We start from the raw sequence: 19,617 nt of genomic DNA on the forward strand, positions 1-19,617 counted from the left end.
GCAAGCCAGTTCTGGATCCAGAAAGCAATGTCCCCTTGGATCCCATGCCTCTTTACTTTCTCAATAAGCCTTGCATGGGGTACCTCATCAAATGCCTTGGTGAAATCCATATACACTACATCTACAGCTCTTCCTTCATCAATGTGTTTAGTCACATCCTCATAACCTACCCTTTACAAAGCCATGCTGACTACTCCTAATCATATTATACCTTGCCAAATGTTCATAAATCCTGCCTCTCAGGATCTTCTCCATCAACTTATCAACCACTGAAGTAAGACTCACTGGTCTATGATTTCCTGGGCTATCTCTACTCCCTTTCTTGAATAAAGGAACAACATCCACAACCCTCCAATCCTCGGGAACCTCTCCCGTCCCCATTGATGATACAAAGCTCATTGCCAGAGGCTCAGAAATCTTCTCCCTTGCTTCCCACAGTAGCCTAGGGTACATTTCGTCCAGTCCCAGCGACTTAACCAACTTGATGTTTTCCAAAAGCTCCAACACATCCTCTTTCTTAATATCTACATGCTCAAGCTTTTCAGTCTGCTGCAAGTCATCACTACGATCACTAAGATCCTTTTCCTTAGTGAATATTGAAGTAAAAGTATTCAGTTAAGTACCTCCGCTATTTCCTCCGGTTCCATACACACTTTCCCACTGTCACATTTGATAGGTCCTATCCTTTCACGTCTTATCCTCTTGCTCTTCACATACTTGTAGAATGCCTTGGGGTTTTCCTTAATTCTACCTGCCAAGGCCTTCTCATGGCCCCTTCTGGCTCTCCTAATTTCCTTTTTAAACTCCTTCCTAGTCGCTTTCTTCTAGATCTCTTATATTACCTAGCTCTGTGAACCTTTTGTAAGCTTTTCTTCTTGACTAGATTTATTACAGCCTTTGTACACCACAGTTCCTGTACCCTACCATAACTTCCCTGTCTCGTTGGAATGTACCTATACAGAGCTTTACACAAATATACCCTGAATATTTGCCACATTTCATCCATACTTTTCCTGAGAACATCCATTTCCAATTTAAGCCTCCAATTTTGTGCTGATAATTCCCCTTACTCCAATTAAACGCTTTTTTAAACGCTTTTCTAACTTGTCTGTTCTGCTCTCTCTCTCCAATGCTATTGTAAAGGAGATACAATTATGATCACTGTCTCCAAAATGCTCTCCCACTGAGAGATCTGACACCTGACCAGGTTCATTTCCCAATACTAAATCAAGTACAGCCTCTCCTCTTGTAGGCTGATCTACATACTGTGTCAAGAAACCTTCCTGAACACACTTGGCAAACTCCACCCCATCTAAACCCCTTGCTCTAGGGAGATGCCAGTTGATATTTGGGAAATAAAAATATCCCAACAACTCTTATTATTACACCTTTTTAGGATCTGTTTCCCTATCTGCTCCTCTATCCCTGTTACTATTGGGCGGCCTATAAAAAAACACCCAGTAAAGTTATCAACCCCTTCCTGTTCCTAACCTCCACCCACAGAGACTCTGTAGACATTCCCTCCATAGCGTCCACCTTTTCTGCAGCTTTGACACTGTCTGATCAACAGTGCCATGCCCCCACCTCTTTTGCCTCCCTCCCTGTCCTTTCTGAAACATCTAAAACCTGGCACTTAAATTAACCAGTCCTGTGCCTGAGCCATCCAAGTCTCTGTAATGGCCACCACATCATATCTCCAAGTACTGATCCACGCTCTCTCATCCGCTTTGTTCACAACACTTTGTTAGGAATTTCTTAAAGGATTGTTAATCTTTGGAATTTACTCCCACAGAGATCTATGAATGTTGAGTCTTAAGCTTGCTTATGCTGATATATATCTGGAATATAAAAAAATACTACATGGTTGTGAGATCAGGGAAAAAATGGAGTTGAAGCTATGTCTGGATCAGTCAAAATCTTTTGATTGGGAGAGCAAGCCTGAGACTGTAACATAATTGTGCTTGTAATGCTGTTGAAATGTGATTTCATTTTGATTTCATTCATGTGCTGGACTATTTTGTAATTACTTTGTTTTTTTTTCTCTCTTGCAGACTTTATTATTACCTCACCTACTTGATTGTGCTTGTTTGAAATTTTGGAAAAGCTCTTCTGTATCTGTCTAGTTTGTACTTTTGTACTAAATTAATTCATCAGTAAAAGCTTTATTTAACCAGAGAATGGGGGGGAAAAAACTTCTAGTGATTGTTAATTTATGCTTGGAATAAAATTGTCCAGTATATATTTATTTATGTAAAAGAATTTGTAATTTTTAATATATTCATGGAAAATAAAACCAATGTTGCATCTATATTTGTTCAAAGATGGTTGTATTATTATGGCAAAGAGTTTAGATTCAGTTTGTTGAAAGTTAAAATTACAGCTGATTATAGAAATTAAATACTATAAATGTAATGTGGTTTACCATCCAGAAAAAATGGTGCCAGAGAAACATAATTTAAGACAGTTTCAAGAATTATTTTTTAATATATCTTTTCTCATTTTGATTCGGTCTTGTAAGACCATAAAGTAGATATAGGTGCAGAATTTAGCCATTTGGCCTATTGTGCTTGCTCCACCATTTCATCATGGCTGATCCATTTTCTCTCGCAGCCCCAATCAGCTGCCTTCTGCCTGTATCCCTTCATGCTCTGACTAATCAAGAATCTATCAATCTCTGCCTTAAATATACTTAAAGGCTTAGCCTCCAGTCACCTGGTGCAATGAATTCCACAAATTCGACACTGTCTAAAGAATTTCCTTCCCATCTTCATTCTAAAAGGAAGCCCCTTTATTCTGAGGCTGTGTCCTCTGGTCTTGGACTCTCCCACCACAGGGAATATCCTATCTACATCTGCTCTATCAAGGCCTTTAAACTTTTGACACGTTTCAATGTTGTCATCCCCCACCCCATTCTTCTGAATTCCAGTGAGTACAGGATGATAACCATCACACTCTTCGTAAAACAAGCCTTTCAATCCTGGAATTAATTTTGTGAGCCTCCTTTGACCCCAAGGATGTCAGCACATCCTTAGATAAGGGACCCAAAAGTGCTAACAATACTGTAAGTGAGGCCTTGACAGTGCTTTATAAAGCCTCAATATTTCATCTTTGTTTTTATATTGTCCTCTTGAAATGAATGCTACCTTCACTTTGCCTTCCTCAGAACAGATTAAACCTGTAGCTCAGATTTGCACCTCAGAGTTTGAATTTTCTCTCCATTTAAAAAAAATCTACATTTTTATTTCTTTTACCAGTGCAGGACCATACACTTCCCTACACTGTATTTCATCTACCACTTCTTTGCCCACTCTCCTAATTTGTCTAAGTGCTTCTGTAGCCTCTGTTTCCTCAGCACTACCTGCCCTCCCACCTCTCTTCGTATTGTCTGCAAACACAACAAAGTCATGAATTCTGTTAACCTAGTCATTGACATAAAATGTAAAAAGAAGCTGCCCTTGGACAGCCCTCTGTGGAACACCACTAGTCACCAGCAGCCAACCATAAAAGGCTCCTTCTATACCCACTCTGCCTCCTGCCATTCAGCCACTGCTTTGTTCCTGCTAGTATCTTTCCTGTAATACCATAGGCTCTCGTTAAGCAGTTTAACGTGTGACACATTGTCAAAGGACTTCTGAAAATCCAAGTACACAACACCCATTGATTCTTTGTCTATCCTGTTTGTTGATTTATTAGGAAAGATTTTCCCTTGAGGACAGCATATGAACTACATTTTATCGTGTGTCCAAGTACCTTGGAACTACATCTTTAATAATTGATACCAACATCTTCCCAACCGCTGAGGTCAGACCAACTGGCCTATGATTTTCTTTCTTCTGTCTCTCTTCCTTCTTGAAGGGTGGAGTGACATTTGCAATTTTCCAATCTTCCAAAACCATTCCAGAATCCAGTCAATTTTGGCCAGCTGCTCTCTCATGCCTCCACAATTCCGTTTACTCCACTGTAGTACTGATACACCTGACTTTAACTTAAATCTCAGGGTGAATTCTATCATTATGATCACTTGCCCCTTAGGGTTTGTTTACCTTAAACTCTCTAATCAATTCTGGGTCATTGCAGAACCTCCAATCCGCTAATCCCTTAGCTCAACCACAAGTTGCTCTAAAAAGCCTTATCATAGGCATTCTAGAAATACCCCCTCTTGGGATCCAGCACCAACCTAATTTTTCCAATCTACCTGTGTACCTGCATTTGAACACCCCCATGACTAATGTAACATTGCCCTTTTGACATGCATTTTTATCTCCTGTTGTAATTTGTAGACCACATCCTTGCAATTGTTCAGGGGGTGGGGGCTCATCTTTATATAGTTCTCATCAGGGTCTTTTTACCTTTGCATTTCCTTAATTCTACCCACAATTCAACTCCTTCCAACACTATCTCACCCCTTTCAAATGATTTGATTTCATTTTTTACCAACAGAGCCATGCCACCTCCTCTGACTACATGCCCACCCTTGCGATACAATGTGTATCCTTGAATGTTAAGCTCCGACCTGTAATGTTCTTACAGCCATGACTCAATGATGCCCACATCATACATGCCAATCTGTATCTATGCTTCAAGTTCATCTACCTTATTCTGTATACTGTGTGCATTCAAATATAACACCTTAAATCCTGTATCCACCCTTTTTGATTTTGTCTGCCATTTACATAGCAACTCATCCTGTTGACTGCAATTTTGCCCTATCACCAGCCTCTCCTTGCTAGAATCACTATGGCTCCCTGTTTGTAAACTAACTACCTCATCTTCAGCACTATCATTCCAGTTCCCATCCTCTTGCCAAATTAGTTTAAAACCTCCTGAACAACTCTAGCAAACCTGCCTGCTAGAATATTGGTCCCCCATGAGTTCAGGTGTAAACCATCCCTTTTGTACAGATCATACCTTCACCAGAAGAGATCCCAATGATCCAGAAATCTGAACCCCTGCTCCTTGCACCAATTCCTCAGCCACGTATTCACCTGCCAAATCATCCTGGAGAAGGGAGAATCTGATAGGAGAGGACTGGAGGTCATGGAAGAAAGTGGAAGGGGAAAGGTGAGGGGGAAATGGGAATGGTGGGGGGGGGCAAATACTGGAAGTTTGAGAAATCGAGGTACATGCCATCAGGTACATGCTACCAGATGGAATATAAGCTGTTACTCCTCCAACCTGAGTGTGGCGTCATCGCAGCAGTAGAAGAGACCATGGACTGTGGGGAGTCTAGAATCAGAGGATACAGTCTCAAAGTAGAGGAACGTCCATTTAGAACAGAGATGAGGAGGAATTTATTTAGCCAGAGAGTGGTGAATCTGTGGAATTCATTGCCACGGGCAGCTGCAGAGGCCAATACATTGGGTATATTTAAAGTGGAGATTGATAAATTCTTGATTAGTAAGAGTATCAAAGGTTAAGGAGAGTAACATTAAGAGGGGTGATAAATTAGCCATGACGAAATGTTGAAGCAGACCCAATGGGCCAAATGACCTAATTCTGCTTCTATGTCTTATTGTCTAATGATTGAGTGAGGAGTCATTTCAGTGCCCAGGGCTTTACTGGTGTGTAAGTTTGTATCAGATGTTTGTGGCAAAGAGGGCACTGGCATAGTTGGACTTGCATATTGGAAACCTGTTGTTGGCAGTATGCATTTTCTGATACTTCTCAGCAGTAAAACAGGCAAAATAAAACTCTCCTTAATAAGACAAAGGCTATTATAAATTCAGGGGAAAAGATCAGTAGCAGTTAACTGATCAAGGAGGCCAAGATAACATAAGAACTTCCTTCCCTAAGTTTCATTAGGAGCGAAGGAGCAATAGTAATCCATTCTTTTGAAGAATCCTTGGCTTTCAAAGAAATATCCCTATTGCTCTCTGAATCCACTGATTGCTTTAGATCCCTACCTGTGGTCTAGTGTGAGCACATTCACTGTGTGACTAGTGGAGGAGAATGGTGAATTCGTGTATTGGTTAGAAATCTGTTTTTATTTCAATGCCACCCTGCCATTAATATTTACTGGGGTCCTTGTGCTGTCCATTACATTGCAAATATGTTCTGCCCACACACTTACGGAAAAATTGTAAACTATAATTTGCTTCTGTGTCTCTATTTGTATAGCTATTTTATTTTGTTAATAGCATATGCTTTGAAGATATGTTAAATATCTTCATATTTACAGTTTCTCTTGAATTTTTATGGTTGGAATTAGAAAGAAAGTTTGTGCTGCCCATTTTGAAGACTTTCAAAATCTTAATTACTTTTGGATATTGAATACTGCTTGCAACTCTTGTGTACTTAATATTTCAGAAAAATCTGAGTTATATTGTAAATATATTGTTTGATAAAGCATTCTCACCTGTTTAAATAATTCATTATGGGTTAGATGTAAAGCTATGTGAATGGCATACATCATCACACCACCACGCCATAAGTGCACACCTCGCTTAAAGTAAAAACAAAACTAAGACCCGTTATTCCCACTCTGTGTTTTATTTCAATTAGTTTTATGTTTTGGGGTTAACAAAACATAACAACAATAAGTTTCATATTCTACTCAAAGTTGATTGTTATATATCAAGATCTGATAAAACCAAAAGCAGAAATTATCATACACTTACTTATGATGGCAATTGGAAGAAGACAAGGTGGGGAAAAAGTGGATGAAGATTTTTGTGACCCCTGTATTAAATTGTCTTTGTGCATTGCTACCTGCTACAGAAAACAAATTATCTTAATTACCACTGGAAATAAACATTGTCTAGAGTAACTGCAAGACCACTTTCATATCTGGTCCAATTTGGGCTTCTTTTGGGAAATATGTATGAAAATGATGAAGAAGTTGGCCAAGTATAGTGGTGATGCAATGGTTAATTTGCTGTTGTAGTATAAGTAGTTGTCAAGACTAATAATTCATAGGTTCACCCTTACCATAGCAGCTGTGGGAACCCATCTAGCTCAGAACAGGAAATCTGCTGTTCATATCAGTCTACCATTTTTGTGACTCCAGACCTGAATTGAAGTATTTCTCCTTTTAAAAAAAGCCACACTGATTAGTGAACATTTAGGTTTGGGGAATAGTGAAAGCCTTGCTAGTGACGTATACATTTTGAAAAAAAAATACACAGCTGTAAAGAGGATTCTAGAGAAAATAGTTTTATGAAAAATAGCGATTTGACACGGACTAGATGGGCTGAATGCCCTGTTTCTGTATTTAACTTTCCTATGACATAATGACATTTGTACTTTTACAATGCGCTTTCTCCCTGATAAAATATATATTTTTTGTCTACTAGGACCGAAATGACTCCGAAGAAAGTAATAAAAATAAATGGGATAACGAATGCGTTTTAGAAGGCTCGAAATAAAGAGCTGAATCGGCGGGAGAATTATTTTTGGTAAACTGGTTCTTCCCTGTTAAACGTTACAACTTTTCTTTGCTCGGCTAGTTTTGTTGATAACGAAACTACTCAACTGTACAGATGGCGACACAAAGCACTCCAACATCACCCACTGCACTAGAGAGTATTATTTAAAAAAGTGGTGCAAATCGGAAAAAAAAATACCCTGAAGATTGATTTCTCCATGCATACAATATCATTTCAGCAAATTATTAACAATATTTGTAACAAACATAGGTATTTTCTGCGGATGAGATGAAGCCAGATCTGCACACATGAAACACTCCCCAAAACAACCAAAACATTTTTTTCAAAAAAATCTTTAAGCATGTGGGTTACCCGATGCGAAGTAGCCAATAATTACATTCGGTATAGAACAGGTCTGTCTGCAAAGGACCAATGAGCAAGGTCGTTTGGAGTTCCCCTGAAGCGGCGTCTCTAAGCCAGCCTCAGTCATATGACAGTGAAGCTCGGTGGAGTATCGCTTTGCAGCGATTGTCACACCTACCAGGAAAATGCCACCGACTTTATTTCAGAAACTCTTCAACAAACGGAATGGCCTGACTTCCCCCACGAAAGGTTCGAGTGAAGATAGTTCGTTCAGGTATGAGCTGATGTGCTGTGTATTCCCTTTCTTCTTTAAGGAAGGAATTGCACCCAGGAGTATCGGTGGTTGAAGTGATACGACCAGTGACTATAGCCCAGCCCTGGCAGATAGAATGTATCAAAATACGGAAGTGTATTCTAGTGCTGAATTGTTGCATTTTTATTTCTTAGTGTTTTGTTTTTTTAGTCCTTTAAGAGAATGTAATTATGTTAATTTTGAAACCTGATTTACTGGATGACTGCTGTTCTGTTTCGTTATTCTGGGGAGGAGCTTTTTTTGGTCGTAAGAAACATTTACCAGTATGGGTGGACCTCCACGTGCTTGTGACAATTACTGTGATAAAGACTTGGCTGAAAATCAAATACTCAAAAAAAAAACCGCTTTGATTACATCCACAGTTAAAGTAAACGAGAAAATTTAACCGACGAGGGGTTGAAACCGTGCTTTTGAACTTGCTATTTTTTTAAAAAAATTACTGCTGATCAAAAAAATCATACTGCTGATCTCCGTGCTCTTGGGTCATGATTAATATTAGGATTCTTTCCTCCAAATATAACCGAAGGCTGTCTTTTCCCAAATAATGCAGTTTTTATGCTTAACATTTTCTGATAAATTCCCCTCCCCACCCAATCCAAAGATGAGCCACTTCAGCCATCACGATGACGAGTCTTGGTTTAACTCTAATTTGTTTCCTCTTTTAAAACTGTTGCCCTGAAAGTAGATAGTAAAAGGGGCCACAAGGATACCAACAAATGTAAACATTCTTATGGGAACTGATATGAATTCTGGCAGATCACATACCCAATAAACCTGTTTATGATATAGTGAAGTGAAACGTTATAAACAGCTCTCATCACTTGATTTTTATTAAATAAGGTATTGTTTCGTTGCATAGGGGAACTTATTCAAAGCAACCTGTTAAAATAAATATAGGTGTGGCAAGAGTAGTGTTAACTCCTTTCCAAAGTACATTCTTTTTTTAATATAGCAGTATGCAGAGAAGAATGGAAACATATGAATTTTCTTCCCTGTGCCGATTTTAGTTCTGCCAGTGGGAGTTTTGATGTGTTTTTGAAGTGGTCAATCACCACTAGTTGCTGGCCATTTAATTGATTGTCACTGGATATGGGTGTTTTGATATCAGAATCTGTCAGTAGCAGGTATGGCAAAGTTGACATAGTTCAACTTTCTTTCTAAGGCACTTGAAAGGAAAATTGTCAAACAAAATTTGTCAGCAAGCCACACGGACATGTAATCAAGAACTTATGGAGTTCTTGGAAGGAGCAAAAGAGAGATTAGGGCACAGGATCTTGACAGCTGAAGTTAGCAGAAATAAAGCCTTGATGATTTAGAGGCTAGAACTGGAGGAGAGCAAGTGTCTTTAAGACTTATAGGATTGGAGATGAGGAAAGCTGGGAACATGGAAGGATTTGAAAATATAGATGAACATTTTAAAACTGAGACTTTCTCAATCAGGATTCAGTGTAGTTTGGTGAATACAGATCTAATACTGAATGGCCCCAATGCAAAATCAGAAACAGAACTTGAATATCCAGAAATACACAGAAGATAGGATATTCCTGGAGTGCATTGGAATAGTTAGTTTGGAGGTATATAGAGTGAAGGTGATAGCTACCAGAATTTCAATAAACTAATGACTTAATTGCTTTTAATGTTGCATGATTTCAAATGTAATTAACAAAATATATGTTAATGATAGAATGTATCAGAATTGAACTTTCAATGTTTCTAAACATACTTGTGTAGTTGTATGATTAGTTTGTACAGATGTATCATAAGTTACAGGATTGTGTATTGTACAAACAAGAATATTAATGTCTACCAATTTTTGTTAGCTGGTCCTAGAGGGGGAGAGGGAGAGAGAGAGATTGTGATAAGTTGCTTATAATGCAAATCTTTATATTAGCCTTCATCCAAATTAACGGACAACTGCAACTGATGCATAATATGTGTTAGAATAGCTAACTGATTCTATTTCTTCAAAATAACTTCAAATTAATGTCTTTTTAAACATTTTTGATCCAACTATATGATCTTAGATATCTATGAAAGATTTTTATGAATGAAAAGGAAAACTTCCCTTTTCAGAATACTGAATGCTATGGTTAGGAAAATATTTGAAATTCATGTTGTTCTCAGTTATGCTATAATTGTTACAATATTATATTTTATTGTACATTTAATCTTGTATTATTTATATTTTATAATGTAAAATATACTAAATATTTCAAACAGATGTATTTCTGTCTCTGCCATTGCTTCTATGAACTGCTTAGAAAGAATGCAGGAAATCCAGTTCATTCTGTTTCAGTTGTGTAAATGGCCAGTATCTATTAATGTTAATTACTGTTAACATTTAATCTGTTAATGTTTGCTGTTTCCTTAAATTTATGAAAAATGTGACTGTCCTCTCAAATGAAAGGCAGTTAGATAGTCCAATAAATGGGCATCAGTGCAAGACAATGTGAAATCTTTGATGGTGATCACAGCTCTTTTTACTTTTATTAGCCCCATCTTCCCCCTTAGAGCTCTCTTTATGGACAGTAGGAATAAGACGAATAAACCTTGTGTCAGTAGTAGAGACATCATTGGAGAAAATGTTAAGGGATAGAATCTGGGTAAATTAAGAAAGGCTGATCAGAAACAGTAAGTGTGGCTTTGTACGGATGAAATCTTAACTCAGGAGTTTGAGATTTTTGAGGTGATAACTAAGAAGATTGATTGTGGCAGTGTGATAAATGTTGTTTATATAGAATTTAGTTAGGTGTTTGACAAGATTGTGCAGGAAAGTCTGGTCCAAAAAGTTAAGGCTCCTGGGAGCTCCAAGGTGAGACACATTAACTAATTGGCTTGGTGATAAGAGGCAGGATAGTCAACTCTTAAAGATCAAAAACCAATGGAGAAATTTGCCAGGATTCACTTCGTGTATTTGGGACACTGTGCTACTTAAATGGGACAGGCAACTTTAAGCATGGTGTAGTGCAAGCATGCACTTCCTTTTTGGTACTCCACCTTTGACTCAAACAATGGCCAGTAAAGCTGCACCATTAGTCCGTGTGCTTATCATAGCCTTGACTAATGAGGGCAAGTATCCTATGAGATGCCACTTTCAGGGATTCTTAGACTTGTGTAGCAAAGCTCTGCACTTCAATATTTCTGTGGGTGCTGTCATTCATTGTGAATGTCCTATCCTTAACGATCCTCCTAAAATGCATATTTTTTTAGCTGAATTAAGTTCCATGTGCCATTGTTGTGCTCATCAACTTGTATTGCCCTATAGTCTTAGTTACCTTGTAAACTATTAACAGTAGCCACAGTTATTACATCATCTGTATGCTTACAAATCATGGTGTCTATGTTAACATCCAAATCATTAATGTTTATTATAAACAGTTATAGCACTGATCGCTATGGTACATCACTAGTCACAGACTTCCAATTACAAAAATTGCCGTTGCCATTGTCCTGTGCTTCAATACCGAGCTAATTTTGGATCCAATTTGCTAAACTGCTGTGGATCACATTGGCTCTGAGCCTTTTGGGTCATTGTCTTGTGCATCTTACTAATGGTCATACCTAGTTTATCCGTGCTGCCTATCTTGAATACAGTTATCATGTTTGTTGCTCTAAAATTATCTGATACATCAGTTATGGTCAGTAAAAAACAATCTCTTATTGCCCCAGTTATATCCTTCCTTGCTTCTCAAGGAGGGATCCATTTCATCAGGACTAAGAGATTTATCTACCTGTAACACTGCTAAGATATCTACCCATTTTTCAATTGTATTTAAAGATAGAATTTCACTGTCCACCTCCAACTATTTTGACTGCAGTGGAGAAATGGTAATTTAAGAGCTTGCCAGCATCCTCCAATTCTGGGGGCGCAGATCACCTCCTTGGGCACTAGCTTTTTCCCAGTTATCTTCATAGCCTAGAAAATTTCAAAATATTTATGAAATACACTATTAATTTTGCCCATCATAATATTCATATCCCTCTTTTTTTCCTCATTTTCGAAGTGTCCCTCCCCTATAATTTCTGTACTCCTGTTGACCTCCCCTGCTTTCAGTTCTTTGTATAGCTGCCTTTTGCTTCCAGTTTTACCTTTATCCTATCCTCAGTATGCCTTGGCGTTCAGGTTTCCTTGAACTTTTTGCTCTTATAGAAACATATTGTCTTTGAACTCTTTAAGTATTTAATTTTTAAATGATTCCCACTTGGATGTAGCCTTACCTTCAAGTAGAGCTCCCAGACTACTTTTGCCAGGTCCTGTTTTCAGCATTGAAATCGGCCTTCTAGTTCACCATGCTTAATTCTGATTCATTTTCAAGATGTTTGTTGTAAAAGATGAGATTTGCATTATTTGACTAAAAGCTTGTTCACTTTTCTAAACCTTGGTATTAAAATCTGTTTTTATAAATGTATGTAGTAGACGGAATTCTTCATTACCTATTTGGGTTAGAATTGCATGTATTTTAATAAACTGTGCCCTTTGCACTCAGCTGACATTTTTCCACCATAATCTTATCCATTTAGAGGCACAAAATTGCATAATAATTACAAAAGAAATGCAAAGTGCAACATCAACAGCGACATGTGATTTTTTTTTCGTCATTGGACTTACTAACTTGAGAGGACCTATGGGGAATCCTTCTCAAATTTATTTGCCTCAAAAATTCATCACCTCTTTGCAATTGTTACATGCCAGCATGCATGTTGTAATTCCAACCAATAGGTTCACTCTACCTCCAATTCCAATGCAAACTGGGAGTCGGTCAGACAAATTCATTAAGGGCACATACTTCCCCACCGTTAATGTTATCTACAGAAGGTCCTCCCTCAAAAAGACAACATCTATTATCAAAGATCTCCACCGTCCAAGCTATGCCATCTTTTTGCAATTACCATCAGGCGAGAGAAACATGCAAAGTAAATTCATTATCAAAGTACATGTACATATACAACCCTGTACACCATATACAACCCTGAGATTCACTACCCTGTGGGCATACCCAATAAATCCATGGATTGATAAAATTAGTAAATAAAATAAATAGAATTAATGAAAGACCACACCAACTTGGGCATTAAACCAGCTTGCAAAAGACAACAAGCTGCGCTAATGCAAAAAAAATAATAATAAATAAGCAATAAATTTCAAGAACATGAGATGAAGAGTCCTTGAAAGTGAGTCTATAGGTTGTGTGAACATTTCAATGATGGGCAAATGAAGTTTATCCCCTTTGGTTCAAGAGCTTGATGCTTGAAGGGTAATGACTGTTCTTGAACCTGGCGGTGTGAGTTCTGATGCTCCTGTACCTCTGATACCTCCTGTATGGCAGTAGTGAGAAGAGAGCAAGCATACCTTGGGTGGTGGTGGAGGGTTCGCAGATGATGGATGCTCCTCTCCTATGACAACATTTCATGTAGATGTGCTCACTGGTGGGAGGGACTTTACCTGTGATGGACTGGGCTGTATCGACCAGACCTTAATTATGCCAGCGCCAAAGAAGAACATGGTAACCTGCCTCAATGATTATCACCAGTAGCATTTCCATCCACGGTGATGATGTGTTTTGAGAGGTTGGTGATGAGTAACCACTTGGATCTGCTTCAATTTGCCTACCAGAGTAAGAGGTCCACAGCAGGTGCTATCTCATTGGCTCTTCACTCAATCCTGGAATATTTTGACGGCAAAGGTGTATACATCAGGATGCTCTTTATTGACTAAAACTCATGATTTAATACACCATCCACTCAAAACTAATCAATAAGCTCCAAGACCTTGACCTCAATGCCTCCTTGTGCATTTGGATGGATCCTCTATCCTTATTTGCAGACCCCAGTCAGTTTGGATTGGCAACAACATCTCCACAATCTCCATCAGCACAGACGCACTACAAGGCTGTGTGCCTATTCCCCTACTCTACTTGCTTTACACTTATGACTGTGTGGCTACGCACAGCTCATAAGAACTAGGTGTGGGAGTCGGCCATCTGGCCTGTTGAGCCTGCTTCGCCATTCAACAGATCATGGCTGATCTGGCCACAGACTCATCTCCACCTCCCTGCCTTTCCCCCCCATATTCCTTAATTCCCCTACAATGCAAAAATCTATCCTACCTTGTCTTAAATATATTTACTGAGGTAGCCTCCATTGCTTCATTGGGCAGATAATTCCACAGATTTGCCACCCTCTGGGAAAAGTAGCTCCTCTTCATCTCCATCCTAAATCTACTCCCCTGAATCTTGAGAGTATGTCCCCTAGTTCTAGTCTCATCTATCAGTGGAAACAGTGCACCTGCCTCCATCTTATCTATCCCTTTCATAATTTTATGTTTCTATAAGATCTCCTCTCATTCTTCTGAATTCCAGCGAGTAGAGTCCCTGGCAAATTAATTTCTCCTCATAGTCTAACCCCCTCATCTCTGGAATCAGCTTGGTGAACCTCCTCTGCACTGCCTCCAAAGCCAGTATGTCCAATGGCATATTCAAGTTTGCTGTCGACCCTACTGTCATAAGCCAAATCAAATTTGCGATGAATCGGCATATAGGAGGGAGAATGAAAATCTGGCTGAGTGGTCTCATAACAATCTGTTACTCAAAGTCATCAAGACCAAGGAGCTGATTGTTGACTTCAGAAGAAGGAAAGCAGAGTTACATTAGTCAGTCCTCATCAGAGGTGGAGAGGGTCAGCAACTTTAAATTCCTCAGTGTTATTATTTTGGAGGACCTTCCCTGGGCTCTGCACATAAGTACAATGATGAAGAAATCACGGCAGTGCCTCTAATTAAGAGTGTGAGAATTCAGCATGACAACTAAAACTTTGACAAACAAGAGTGGAGAGTATATTGACTGGCTGCATCACGGCCTGGTATGAAACACCAGTGCCCTTAAATGAACCTGAAATCCCACACCACCAGTTTCAAGAACAACTACTCTACCACTTAGTTCTTGAGCCAACTGCCAAAACCCTAATCACTGTATTTTAGCTACACATTGCACTAAAATGGACTTTCATTTTCCTCTGGTTTAAAAAAATTGCGTATGAATTGTGTGTTTTTGCAAATTTTTCACTGTACCTATGCAAATATGTATTTGTGCATACGACACAAATTTGACTGTCATCACTCTGAAACTTCACTCAACTTCATTTGCAATGGAATTGCATCTTGCCTATAAGCTTTCTGTTGGATTGGAATGGGAAACTGCAACCTGCATCAGTTCCACTGTAGATTCAAAGTTAGTTCAAGCTGAATCAAGTTGCAGTATGCAGAAGACTTGAGAGAATGGGATTGCTTTAAGTTCAAAATAAATTTATTATCAAAGCATTATGTTACCATATACAACCCTGAGATTCATCTTGTGGGTAATCACAGTAAATGCGAAAAACACAATAAAATCGATGGAAGATCACACCCAAAAGGATGGACAACACCAATGTGCAAAAAAAACCCAAACTCTGCAAGTATGAAAATAAAGAGAAGAAAAAAGAAATTGATAATAAACAGATAAGCAATAAATATTGAGAACATCAGATGAAGAGTCCTTGAAGTTGAGTCCAAAGGTTGTGGGGCAAATGAAGTGGAGTTATGTTATCACCTCTGGTTCAAGGGTTTGATGGCTGAGGTGTAATAACTCTTCCTGAACCTGGTGGTGAGGGTGTTTATGCTCCTATACCTTGCTGATGGCAGCAGCAAGAAAAGAGCATGGCCTGGATGGTGAAGATCCTTGATAATGAATGCAGCTTTCCTGCGACAACACTCCGTGTAGAGGTGCCCATGGTAGGAAGGGCTTTACCCATGATGGACTGGGCTGTATCCACTATTTCTTGTAGACTTTTCTGTGCACTTGTGTTTTTGATGTTTCCTTATGAGGCCATGATGCAACCAGTGAATATACTCTCCACATCACATCGATAGAAGTTTGTCAAAGTTTTAGATGATATGCAATGTCCCACTGTGAAGATTTTTCACTGACCGGTGATAATCAAAATGCTGCAGATGGAAAGCAAAATTCTCAATTAGCTTGTCTTACAATGATTGTTGAAGACCACAATCTTTTAACCCCTGAGCAATGTTCATGCTGACATCTTGTAGGAGTTGTTGGTAGAACACTGCCACTACTTGGTCAAAGACAGTTATTTTGATTATTAATCAGGTTTGTGAAGCATCCCCAAATTACGTTTAATATAATGTACAGAAATAACTGATATGGCCATATCAATCTTTGTTAATTATATTCACAATGTACTTATTTTAATTAAGTTTAGATCAGACCAAAAAGATGATGTGGAGAAAAGGCCAATTGATATCCTGTAATATTCTTCCCAAAGTGATTTTACTTGACCTACAGAAGCAAAATACTGCAGATGCAAAGCAAAATTCTCAAAGTACTCAGCACATTTTGGAGCATGTGTGGCAAGAGAAACTGAATTATCAGAGTAATGACCTTTCCATAATACTAGATTAAGCCAGAGAAGGAAAAAAATCTGTAAATCTGAGGAAAGAACAATAAGGAAAGTCAGTGATTGATTGGAAGGTAGGAGAGATTAATCGACAAAAGTTCTGATTATATACCTGCCACCCCTTTTCCAGTTGTCAGCAAATGTTTCAGAACTTTAATGGGGGAATAAACTTTTTTTACATTTTACTTTGTAACCAAATCATATATGAACTGACAATACAAACATGATACTTCAAATAATTAAATGCTATTCATCAAATCTCTGCTAATTACTTCACTTTCTATTTAATAGACAAGTTTCATGAAAGAGAAGACATGATTGCTTTAACTAATTTGAGTGTTTCAAGTTCAAGTTTGTCATTTCAACCTGCTTTCAACCTAGCCATAGGGAACAATGTTCCTTCAAACCAAGGTGCAGAACATAGTACATATAACTGACACAATAAGTAATATTACCATAAATAAATAATGTGCAGTTATGACACAAGTTTGAGAAGTAAACAGTAAAACGCATTTGGTGCTTCATATGTGGTAAGACTTGGGTGGTGACAGGGAGTTCTGCAGTCTCACAGCCTGGGGGAAGAAGCTGCTTCCATTCCTAACGGTCTTTGTCTGAATGCTACGGTACCTCCTGCCTGAGTAGGGGAGTCTAAGAGATTACTGGCCAGATGGGAGGAATCATTGATAATGCTAAGGGCCCTGCATGTGCAGCACTCCTGGTAAATAGCTTGGGATTAGTGAAAGAGAGATCCTGATGATCAATCCTTGGCAGTCCTCGCAATCCTTTGTAGGGTTTTGCGGTCTAATGGTAATGTAGCTGGTCAGGGCACTCTCGATGGTGCTTCTGTAAAAATTGGTTAGAATGGGGGAGCGGAGTCTTAAGCATTTCAATCTCCTCAGGAAGAGGACACTCCTCTGATTTATTTGAATACTTTAATTACTTGGAAAATTTAAGGAAGCAATCAAAGGGAATCACTAATGGTTGATATGAATATGTACAGTTAGTGAGAAATGTTTAACTGCATGTTAAATTTGTGATTGTTAATTCATTTTGTGGTTGCTAAAGAGCTAACTAGTGATAGCAAGTGACAAGGGCGTAACTGCTGCAAATCTACAGCATATCAGTAAATGGAAAACCTGACATTGTATTGAGTGAATTTGGAAATTCGACTAATCCTGAAGTATTACCCATTTGCCATATTCATGAATACTGAAGTATTCGCGTTCACAGCAAGGTACCTGGGTTCAGTTGGAGGTGAATGGGAACATACAGCTTTCATCAACACACCTAATAATTTTCAGCTATTGGAGTCTTGTAAATATTGGAGATTAATCATTTGATTTCACAAGTGTGGTAGGCTCCATATTTTTAAAAAAATTACAGCTATCTATTTAGGTTGATGAGGTTTGATGTCGTATTTCCTCTTTCTTTCTCATACTCTTAACTAAATTGGAGCACAATTACTTATAAAAGATAATTGTTTTATCCTGAATACTTGTATAAAAGCCATCTCAGGTTTTGTTACAATTTTACTTAAAGGACAATGGAAGCGAAACTATATTTAGTAGTTCCTATCTGATTAGTTGAGTTATATTAACAGCTATTTATAATATTCAATTCAAATTTTATTAACTCTTCCTTATTCCGTTACGCTAAAATATAGCAGCTTTTTGCTTGTGTTGCTGTAGTGGCTATATAGAAAAGTTGGATTGATGATGCAATCGAAACTTTGCTCCCTTTATCATAAGATTTCTCTTGCATGATCTAATTATGAAATCAGGAATTGATGTAAGTGCTGGTGTATTGCATTTTATTTTCCTGCTAGTGTCACAGGTATTGTCACAAGTTTTAAGAAGCATGATTAAGTCTGTGCAGAAGTACTTCCCTTAAGATCTTTGCAAATGAGAAGTACACAGCAGTAGTTGGCAATGCAGAGTCTGCAGGAAAGGCACTTCAAATGTTGCTTCTGGTAATCCTGGGGTATACCAGCATTATTTGGTTTTCAGTCTAATCAGCATCTGACTGATTTTACACTTAATGGCCACTTTATTAGGTATCTTCCTGTACCTAATCCCCAGCCATGGGTAAATGGCCCCACTGCCTTGTGGGCAGCCTTGGGAGAGACAAAGGCTACGGGAGTAAACCCAGACAGAAAGCCCAGAGTGGAGCCCCTAAGGCAGTTGAACGTTACTGAACATCCTTCCGGTGGCTCCAGCAGTCGAGCTTGGTGCCAAACGTAATGCTTCCCCTTTGGACGACACCTGTGAGGCTGAGAAGGGGATTTTGATGACTTCGTATCCCAGGATCTCCATACCTTCTGTCCATGCTTGTGCTCTAGAGAGGTTTCTCCAGTGCCACCATCCATTGTCCTTCGAGACAGACAGATGCCATCATCATGTAGCTAATAAAGTGGCTACTGAGTGTATGTTCATAGTCCTCTGCTGCTATGGTCTATCTATTTCAAAGTTTAACGTCTTATGAATTTGGAGATGCTGTTCTGCGCACCACTATTGTAACGCGTGGTTACTTGAGTTACTGTCGCCTTCCTATCAGCTTGAACCAGTCTGGCCAATTTCCTCTGACCTCTCATTAACAAGGCACTGCCCTGTTCACTGGATACTTTTTTTGTTTCTCATACCATTCTCTGTAAACTTAAGAGAATGTTTTGTGTGAAAACCCGAAGAGAACAGCAGTTCTGAGAGACTTGAACCACCCCGTATGGCACCAACAATCATTCCACGGTTTGTCACTGAGATTACATTTCTCCCACATTCTAATGTTTGGTTCAAACAGCATCTGAAACTCATGACCATGTCTGCCTGCTTTTAAGCATTGAGTAAGCTGCCACATGATTGACTGATTAGATATTTGCAATAAATGAGCACCTAAAAGCGGCTACTAAGATAAAGCTTGTATGCGGTTTGAACTATGATACACTTTAGCTCTCTATCAATTAACTTTTTCTTGTCTTTCCCAGTTTTATGTATGTTTATATTTATAGATATTCTTGTGGGTGTATTGACAATGACAATCACTTCTATTATAATTAGGAAAAAAACTTTACTTTGTAGTCCAATAAATGTTAAGGCCCTCCATTTTTGCTATTGATAGCAGATGAAGGGACTG

The 19,617-nt window shown here is 38.6% G+C and overlaps 2 protein-coding genes across 3 annotated transcripts in view; both read left to right on the plus strand.

Annotated features, from left to right (window-relative positions):
• The window catches only part of LOC132405638 (uncharacterized), a 56,417-nt gene extending 54,109 nt beyond the window's left edge, over positions 1–2,308 (plus strand). Inside the window, exon 12 of the mRNA XM_059990612.1 lies at positions 2,052–2,308. Coding sequence (XP_059846595.1) covers positions 2,052–2,077 — 26 coding nt within the window. The 3' untranslated portion in view covers positions 2,078–2,308. The remainder of the gene's footprint in view (positions 1–2,051) is intronic.
• Positions 2,309–7,822: 5,514 nt separating this feature from the next.
• The window catches only part of fnip1 (folliculin interacting protein 1), a 99,148-nt gene continuing 87,353 nt past the window's right edge, over positions 7,823–19,617 (plus strand). For both annotated transcript variants that reach the window (XM_059990599.1, XM_059990601.1), the window contains exon 1: positions 7,823–8,001. In XM_059990599.1, coding sequence (XP_059846582.1) covers positions 7,913–8,001 — 89 coding nt within the window. In that variant the 5' untranslated portion in view covers positions 7,823–7,912. The remainder of the gene's footprint in view (positions 8,002–19,617) is intronic.

This window comes from Hypanus sabinus, chromosome 15 (genome assembly GCF_030144855.1).
Source record: "Hypanus sabinus isolate sHypSab1 chromosome 15, sHypSab1.hap1, whole genome shotgun sequence".
Classification (NCBI taxonomy): domain Eukaryota; kingdom Metazoa; phylum Chordata; class Chondrichthyes; order Myliobatiformes; family Dasyatidae; genus Hypanus; species Hypanus sabinus.